Below are 9,147 nucleotides of genomic sequence, written 5' to 3'. Positions count from 1 at the left end.
GCTAATAGTGCTGCTGTATTTATGATTTTGTGCCTTTCACTGAATAAAACTGTTTTACTAATCCGACGAAATTCACTACCACAAAAGTAGGTAAGTATTTTATAATATTTACCGAATGTAAATGTCGATTTAATATATATAGTCAGGTCAAAAAATAAAATTTAATTGCATTGCGATAACTCTTATACTCTTATTATCTTATTAATTTAAAATATTTATAAATATTATTAAACATTCCTTCGTAATACTTATGTTTGACATTGTTTTCAATTAAATTAAAAAATGTTTTAATACCTATCCCAACTAATATTATAAATGCGAGTAAGGGCCGATACAGACGTACTACAATTTGTATGGGAACTGCACTTCGACTGCACGCCAACTGCAACGTCGGCGTACAGTTTCCATACAAGTGCAGTCCGTCGGTACCGGTCCTAACTCTACCTGTCTGTCTTTGTCTGTTTTTACCTGTTCCCGCTTAAACGGCTAAGCCGATTTAAATTAAGTTTGGCATGGAGATAGATTGAGGCCCGGGGAAGGACATAGGATAGTATTTATCAACCATCATTATCATTACATGCAGACGGAGTCACGGGCAGGAGCTAGTATGAAATAAATTAATTGCGGTAGAAAGTATATATGTTGATAGCAATATGTTATGTTAGGTTTTTTCGATTAATTTTATTTAATTTACGAATTTAATTAGGTAATCGACATAATTATTTTTACTGGCAAAAATTATACCTATTTTTACATGGAAAAAGGTTTATAAACGATCGACTATATTAGGAATTACTCATAGCCTCTAGTGTCCCGACACAGGCAGTTAAGTTGGATATTTATTGTGCGCACTTTATATTTTTCTTAGTTGAATATTTATTTCATTTACTATTTAATGCAGGAAATCAAGGTACGTTTTATTACTATTAAGACAGTTTTTTTATTCTTTTTTTTCCTTGTGTGTCGTCGAAAATACGACTAAATAACACCAAACGATTTATTGATAGTGATAGATCAGTCTTAATTAATATGTTCGTGTCTTGTTTTTACAATAAATACTATAGGTAAGCTTAATGGTGGGTATTGTGGTACTGAGTCGATTTTCTTATAAATATTTTCATCTTTATTTTTAAATCTTATCAATATTTTTATCTTTATTTAAATGCTAATCACATTTGATAACCGAAAATCCTTAATTAAGTAATTTAACTCCACAAAATTTCCACCACTGTTTTTATAAGGCATCAATTCAAATAACGCCAACACTAATCAATTTAATCAATCGTAAACAACTTTTTCGGATCAGCCTGTACATCCGCGCGAGATAATAATCCAAGTTCAAGGCGCACCGCGCCGGGGTACAAGATTCCACCCGCTAGGCGCCCGCTACCATTCCACCGCGGATGCTAGGACGCACCTGATCCTGTCACGAAAACAAGTGAAGATCAGCCAGTGAATACTGACTGCTAAGAAAATCTCAACCGCTGTGATACCTACTGGCCATCGAGAAAAACAAGTCACTGCAAAAAGTGGGGGAAGTTTCGGGCAGACTCGCTAAGACAGTGGGAAAAATGTTGTTAATTTGGGCATTTACTTTAGTGTGAGTATTTGTTGATAAATATTATTTCTATAGGACACTTGCACTGCTTCTTACCGAAAGTGGATTGAAAATAAAATATTAACTCCTAATACTTTTAAATCAAACTAAGGAGCATAGCTGTGGTTAATAAACATCAAATTGCGTTAAAATACTTTGTATACCTAATATTGTTATCCAGAGAGGAAAATGGGGACTTCGTTTGTATGGAAAAGCGGTCACGTGTATTCGTAGAATGTACCCAACACTCTCCAAAACAAATCGGCCGATTTAGTTTTTGTACAATTATTGATGTCCGATAGCGGGAACAATGTGCCCACCAGTTGTTCTAATACTTCGAGAAAACTGACAAACTTCCTTTATCTTTTAGCTGTGCAGCATCATGCTCGGAACGGTTCTCCCTGCCCGACCTGCCTCCTGGCGAGGCACCGGACCGCATCCTCAAGTTCATGGAGGATACGTACAAGACCGGCCGAGGCAAGTCTGCGTCCGACGCGGGGGAGCCTCTGCTCCTTACTCCTCTCATTGAGCAGAACAAGCTGGAGGAGGCTAGAGAGGCGGCGAAGGTTTACTCCGATTACATACTGCCTGATATGGACAGCTATGCTGGGTATTTGACGGTGAGGATGTATTGCGAATAAGATTATTTAAACAGTGGAGGGCTTGGTGTGGTAACACTTAAACAAAAATCACAAACTCAATTTTAGCTGATTTTTTTGGAAGACCACTTTTTAATCATGTCTCTCGCTTTTTCGCGATAGAAACATAAAATTTCTTATATTAGAGTGTCACTCTTCAGCAGGTATTTTGTCATTAGATTGTCGAAACGCCCCTAGCGCGCCATTCGCTAAAGTATCTTCAGTCGTGCTTTTCCTAAAACAGTTTGCAGAGAACGGACGGAAGTATGAAAGCCGCATTTCAATCACCATGTGTTTCATTGTAGGTGAACAAAGAGTGCAATGCGAACCTCTGGTTCTGGTACTTCCCGGTGACCGATAAGAAGGTGGAGGAGACTCCCTGGATCATATGGCTGCAGGGTGGCCCTGGTGTGTCCTCGCTGTACGGACTGTTTACCGAAATCGGGCCGTTTGTCGTGAATGAAGACGGCAATTTGGAAGGTAACTACCGCAGCATGGAATCAAAATAATTGCTAATGTACCTTCTCTTTCAGAAAAATTACCTCTGAAACTCTATAGAACAAACTCTGCCCAATTTTTCCCCAGAACTACTACAGTGTGAAGAGATTTTATTACTTTAAGAAACTATAATTATTGAGACGCTCATTTAACACATAATTCACCTGGACTCCTGAAGTTGAAAACAAAGTACCTGCTGTAGTAGGCTACACTTATGGTAATATGGTAACTATTTACCATCACAAGGGTTGTACGCTCTACGCTCATTGGTTACAATGTGGTGTAAAAGGTTTAAAAATAAAAATAAAATCTCCTTTTGTACTAAATCGTCCTCGGAGATTCAATTTGATTTTGATAATAATTTGCGATTGTTATCGATAGATAGATAGATAAATCATTTATTTGGCAGCTGCAAAAACACAGAATATAAAGTTAAAATCATCATAACAAAAACACAAATTATGACAGTAACAAAATAAAAATGGCACAAAAGAAATTTAAGACAACAAAATAGGGATAAGCACACACAAAATGGAATAATTAATAAAAAATATAATATAATAAATGTACCTACCTACATACTGCGTGCGTTGCAGCAGGACAAAAGGGTCACGGCTCTTTCGAGTAAAGCACTGGTTTTCTGCCGGAACCCAAGGCACCCAAGGTCACAACAGATGTACTTTAATTAAAATGAGGGTATGTGTGTGTTACATGTTTATATATATATTACTGAGATAATAGATAAGTCGGCAAGGGTGTGAACAGTTGTTTATGTTTGATTCTGAAATCTGCGACCAAAAAGACGTTTGGAACACCAGCGGTTTGTTTTTCGAGGAGAATCTTTTTAAAACTATGTATAAATGATTTCTTGGGTTTCAGCTCTCTCAAAGGCGGGGGTATATCATTCCAGCATTTGGTCGCAAGATAACGGAAACAACCGGTAAAGGCAATTGTCCTAATGAGGATGTACTTCTAAAAGGCAAAGTCGAGTAGATCGGTCTTTGGTAGTCTAAAATGTTAATGTAAAGTTCGGTTCTCACTTTACACACGCAATCCCTTGTTTCTTACACACGCAAGGAAAACCTATTGCGAATAGGGTAAATCCGCTGGAAATTAAATGTTCATAATACCTATCTAATTAAAACATAAATGTGTCACCCACAATAACTCACGCACCTAAAATTAATCCACATTGATACCGTAAAATGGTCCTACTTTGCTCCAATTCAGTAAAATGACTTAACATCTAATATATTCAAATATAAAATTACTATGGTTATTACTTATATGTATACTTATATAAACGAACCTTAATGTATATTTTGAATTGCTACGTTAATCAAAAAAGGATCCTTCTGTTTTGACTGGGCCTATTAATTTGGAAGACAGTATAGGGGAACTTGTATATCTACTACTTGACGCTAGATGTCGACTACTCGTACGAAATAACCCGCATTTTGGTAAGAAAACGAATGTATCTACGGAGTTAGCACTCTATCCTTACTTATTTGTCTTATTTCTCTATGCTATAAAATCTAGATATTACCAGCGTGTTGCTAATTGCTAAAACCTAACACATATTCGTGATACCAACATCCAATAAAGGTTAAAGACCTTCTTAAAAAATGAAAAACGATGGTTCGATAATCTCCACAGCATAATGGTGCGAACAGTATGTTATGAAATCTTAAAATGTATAGCATTAACCCCCTTATGTTTGGTGGTCAAATATAGGTATGCTAATATAAATATAAAAATATAAATATTATAGGACATTCTTACACAGATTGACTAAGTCCCACGGTAAGCTCAAGAAGGCTTGCGTTGTGGGTACTCAGACAACGATATATGTGATATATAAATATTTATAAATACTTAAATACAAAGAAAACACCCATGACTCAGGAACAAATATCTGTGCTCATCACACAAATAAATGCCCTTATCGGGAATTGAACCCAGGACCATTGGCTTCGTAGGGAGGATAACTACCCACTAGGCCAGACCGGTCGTCCAAAGTCCAAAGTCGGTACTTCGGTAGTCATATAAGATATATATAGCACCTGTTATTCTAGATCTGAATGAATAAATAAATTCTTAAGTAATTAATTTTAGGTAATTCAAAAATTTTGACTTATTAATCAAAGAGTGTATCATACTTATGTACCTACCTAATATAATTAAAAATACCGTACACTTTTTTTATTACAGAACTAAAGTATTCTTGGGGCAAAAACCACTCGCTGCTGTTTATCGACAATCCCGTCGGCACAGGCTTCAGTTTTACTTCCGATGATCGAGGATATGCCACAAATCAAACCACGGTAATGAGATTTTAAAAGCACAGCTTAATTCGCCAGAAAAAGCCTTAAATTTCAAGTGACGGGTTACCGTAGGTAAAAAAATAAGGAAAGTGGACATTTGGTCTCCACCTTTCTCGAGTTAAATAGAACCCCTGTCCTTCGGTGCACTTTCAATCTCTATAAGGTACTTGGATTTACTTTGATGAATTAAATAAAATTATTATCAGACTAAACGCGACGTAGCTTTAGTTTTATAGGTGAATTCGAACTTACTCCAACCTATGTGAAAATTTTAGATCGGCGAGAACTTGTACACAGCACTGCAGCAGTTCCTGACAATGTTCCCCGAATTGAGAAAAGCGCCACTAACGATCGCCGGCGAATCGTACGCTGGCAAGCACATCCCGTCTATCGGCATACAGATCCTTTGGAACAGGGAGAGGGACCAGGACCAGCCGATCAATCTACAGGTAGGTTGGAACATCACTTGAATTATTTCTGAGAGTGTAGGGACTAGGAGATAAATGAATGTATTCAAAGATTTATGGACGATAGAGAGGTGTTGTTAATTGTTGGTGTCCTCTGGCATCCCAGAGGCACAGAATCCCTTCACAAGCTCGCACCACGCCTTCCTATCTTCAGCGACCCATCTGGCCTCGCTCCAAGTTATTTCGACCACTCATAACTCTACGACGCTCGGAGCCACGACTTCCGTCTGGCAGTTTTCAACAGAAAGTGATGGTTGCGTTATTTCTTGTTCAAATAGTATGTCGATCCAATCCATCTCCATTCAGAAAGAGAAATTAAGAGAGACAGAGAGGTGTGGAAGAAAGAGAGATTGCGTTTAAGATGACCTTAACAAAACAAAGTCCAAGGCAAGGCTGACGTAGCATTCGATAATGTTTTGGTATTTCTTAAAAGTCGGTTTTGTAAATTGAGCCATTAACCTTCAGATAATGAAGCTGCAAATAACCTGCGAAATACAAAAGCAAATATCTTGAAAAGACATTGTGCCTTGTGCCTAACTGTGGCGTTTTACACTAATGTTTATGGATTTACTTATTGGTAAGTTATTTTAATAAGGCCATGCCACTATCGTTTCCTCGCGTTTCGTTTTTCGCCTTTTCACGCTCAGGAAGCAGGAAGATATGCGCCGGGCCATTCCTTTGGTAATATGGGCCAAGCAGCACAAGCGTGCAAAGTATTCCTAAGAGAACAGGGTCCAGCGCTCGGCTACATTTATTTGGTGCTCAAAATCGTGGTCAACAACGTCAACTCTATGGTGGTCTGGACATGGGATGCGGGATGCGAATTTGCACGCCGCTCCGGGACATCGCTATAAACGCGCATAGCGCTGTCACGCTCATACACCGAGCGACGTGCGAATTCGCCTCAGTGTAATAACCGCGTGTGCGACAACTTGATGATATTAACCATTTTGTTCCCAGGGCCTAGCCATCGGCAACGGCTTCATAGACCCCCTGTCGCTGCAGCGTTACAGTTACTTCGTGCGCGAGGTCGGGCTGGTGGACGATAACGTCGCCGACTCTATGCGACACTTGGAGCTAGCCGTCACGCAGTTCATCAACAATGGGGAGATGGTTAAAGCCTATGCGGTAAGATATGTAGTTGAAATTGTAACAGAAAATAATGTAACTAACTTGGTTTTACAAATATGATTTTTATACCCAATTATTTATAATAAAGAAATTAAAAACGAAGATAAAATGCAAACCTAGGTAAATCTTCCAGCCGGTCGTTGAAACCCTTAAATTAAGCACAAATTACAGCCGCTTATAGACAGTGGAGTGCTGCTGCTGGAATCATTCTAAATACATTATGCCAAGAACTCTTAAATGCGTCATAATTGTCGTGCCCATAGTGCCAAATCGCTTATAAATGTTATGGCCTCCATTTTACCAATGCGTATATGTGTGATATTTTGGCATATGACAAATGCGACAAAAGGTTAAATTTGTTCAATAATGCCTGGCCTGCCGATTAAATGTCGGCTTACTTCACACAACTTTTTTTCCAGTACTACAACTACCTGCTAACCACATTCCTTCGCGAATCCCAACTGGACAATCTCTACAACTTCCTCCAAACCGACATCGGCCTCGGCGGTCCGCATATTGAATACCTGGAACGCAACGAAGTGCGCCGCGCTCTGCACGTGGGCAACACCAACTTCACGTCGGTCGGTGTGGTGTACAGGAAGCTGGTCCCGGACTTCATGAACAGCGCGAAGACGTGGCTTGAGGAACTGCTGGAGAACTACAGGGTCATGCTTTATAAGTAAGATCCCTCTATCTCCCATTTTGTTGTTGTAGATGTTGAAAATACATTATCTAAGTATACTCTGAAAAGCCAGCTTAGTCAGTAGATAAATTACGCTACAACTAAAACATAATACTTGACCTTACCTTAGCTTACCTGTGATTATATTTATATTCTATAATTGAGTATTTTCCAATTTCAGTGGACATCTCGACATCATAGTGGCGTACCATCCGTCAGTGAACACTTACAACTCTCTCAACTTTTCCGGTACGAAAACCTACATGACAGCTAAACGAAACCCTTGGTACCACGATGATAAACTCGCTGGGTAAGATTTTCGTTTAGGTTGAAGCGAATAATATATCTACACTTAACGCGAATACGGGCTGCCACTTACCCTTACTACTAATACTTGGCCTTACTGCGACTTGCTATGCTGGGTAAGATTTACGTTGAGGTTGAAGTGAATAATATATCTACACTTCGAATACGGGCTGCCACTTACCCTTACTACTAATACTTGGCCTTACTGCGACTTGCTACTTGATATGGTTCGGGGCCTGAGGAAGCGCTATGGTGAGCGCTGCGGTTGGGTATCTAGCGTGGGGATGTGAGAAACACAGTGGCATTTCAGTTCTTCGGATCTCGTATTTGAATTGTATAGTTTAGTCATCAATTTACCGTTAGTGTGATCAACTGTTAAAGATAGCCTTATATACGGTTTTTGGCATCTAAAACAAACGAAGTGTAGAAACACTTTATCAGAAAGTTATTATATGTTACCTGATGATGTGAAGTTTTTGACAGCGTATAAAGGTTATATGCATTTCTATCAAGTGGTACATGACATTTTCTGACTAGCGAAAGTGTCCTGTCATGATTGCTGTTCAACTGTCTTTTTGCTCTTCTTTCAGATACGTAAAAACTGCGGGAAACTTGACAGAAGTGATGGTTCTAGGAGCAGGACACATGGTGCCCGCTGACAAGCCGGCGCCAGCGCTCGGTCTGGTCTCGGCCTTTGCCCGCGGCCTGTCCTTGGACGATGACACGGGGAACCTCGTGAACATAGATAGAAAGTCTTTGCGGACCCGCCAACTCCCAGCACAATAGTCATATCGAGTCATATCATTTGTAAAAGTGTTAATAAATCAATAAGAAAGAAGAAGCGGAAGTTTTGTGTTTTTAACCGTCCAGTACCCCCCTACTCCTTCCTTGACCCCTTCAGTGCGGCAATTAAGTTAACTCGTAGTTAAAGCCTGACCAGTAATATATGATCACGCGCCATATTGCGGAATTTCATTGCACCTAAACTTTTCATACTAAACTGAACTGTCAGTGTCACCCTATATACATGAGAATAACAGCGCCCTCTTGATAATGATCATATATTTTTGGTTGGGTTTTAACCATACTTGTACAGGGTCAATGTGACCTGTAAGGCTAAGACGATCGGCTCGGCTCTTTATCACTTATCACCACGCCTGTCACGTTCTAATATGTATGTACACGTGAAAGTGACGGGCATAGTGACAAGTGATAAAAATGGAACCATGCTGCTACCGCTGGGGGCCTACGGCGAAAACTGAAATTCGCAAATTGCTCTGTTACTCACACTAAGACGTGATTAGTGACAGAGAAAAATGCCTGCAATTGACGAATTTCGATTTTCGATCTGATCGACTACGCCGCACCAAATAAAGGTGTATTGTCAAAGAAAACTTTGTAGCTTTATAAATTTACTGCCATCTTTCGACAAATGATTAAAACTTTTAGAACGCCATTTGACTTGGATCCTTATTCGTTTACTGATATTATGTGTTCAATTTGT

At 39.2% G+C, this 9,147-nt stretch overlaps 1 protein-coding gene across 2 annotated transcripts; it reads left to right on the top strand.

Annotated features, from left to right (window-relative positions):
• The first annotated feature begins 847 nt into the window (after window positions 1-847).
• LOC133518052 (venom serine carboxypeptidase-like) lies at window positions 848-8,515 on the top strand. 2 transcript variants are annotated; one of them, XM_061851615.1, is made up of 10 exons: window positions 848-1,064; window positions 1,307-1,600; window positions 1,968-2,217; window positions 2,541-2,715; window positions 4,945-5,057; window positions 5,333-5,506; window positions 6,485-6,652; window positions 7,075-7,334; window positions 7,519-7,647; window positions 8,234-8,515. In XM_061851615.1, the coding sequence occupies exons 2-10, from the start codon at window positions 1,572-1,574 to the stop codon at window positions 8,427-8,429; spliced, it is 1,494 nt and encodes a 497-aa protein (XP_061707599.1). In that variant the 5' UTR covers window positions 848-1,064; window positions 1,307-1,571; the 3' UTR covers window positions 8,430-8,515. The 2 variants fall into 2 exon arrangements, with proteins under 2 accessions (XP_061707599.1, XP_061707598.1); XM_061851614.1 differs by lacking the exon at window positions 848-1,064 and having other exon boundaries at window positions 1,215-1,600.
• Window positions 8,516-9,147: the final 632 nt, after the last annotated feature.

Source organism: Cydia pomonella, chromosome 5, assembly GCF_033807575.1.
Source record: "Cydia pomonella isolate Wapato2018A chromosome 5, ilCydPomo1, whole genome shotgun sequence".
Taxonomy (NCBI): domain Eukaryota; kingdom Metazoa; phylum Arthropoda; class Insecta; order Lepidoptera; family Tortricidae; genus Cydia; species Cydia pomonella.
Note: the sequence above shows the minus strand (reverse complement) of the source record. Positions and strands in the feature narration are given on the sequence as shown.

Coding starts and splice junctions, on each gene's coding strand:
- LOC133518052 (XM_061851615.1), top strand. CDS start 1,572: ATGTTGTTAATTTGGGCATTTACTTTAGT. Junction 6,653..7,074: donor AGATGGTTAAAGCCTATGCG/GTAAGATATGTA, acceptor CTTTTTTTCCAG/TACTACAACTACCTGCTAAC. Junction 7,335..7,518: donor TACAGGGTCATGCTTTATAA/GTAAGATCCCTC, acceptor TTCCAATTTCAG/TGGACATCTCGACATCATAG.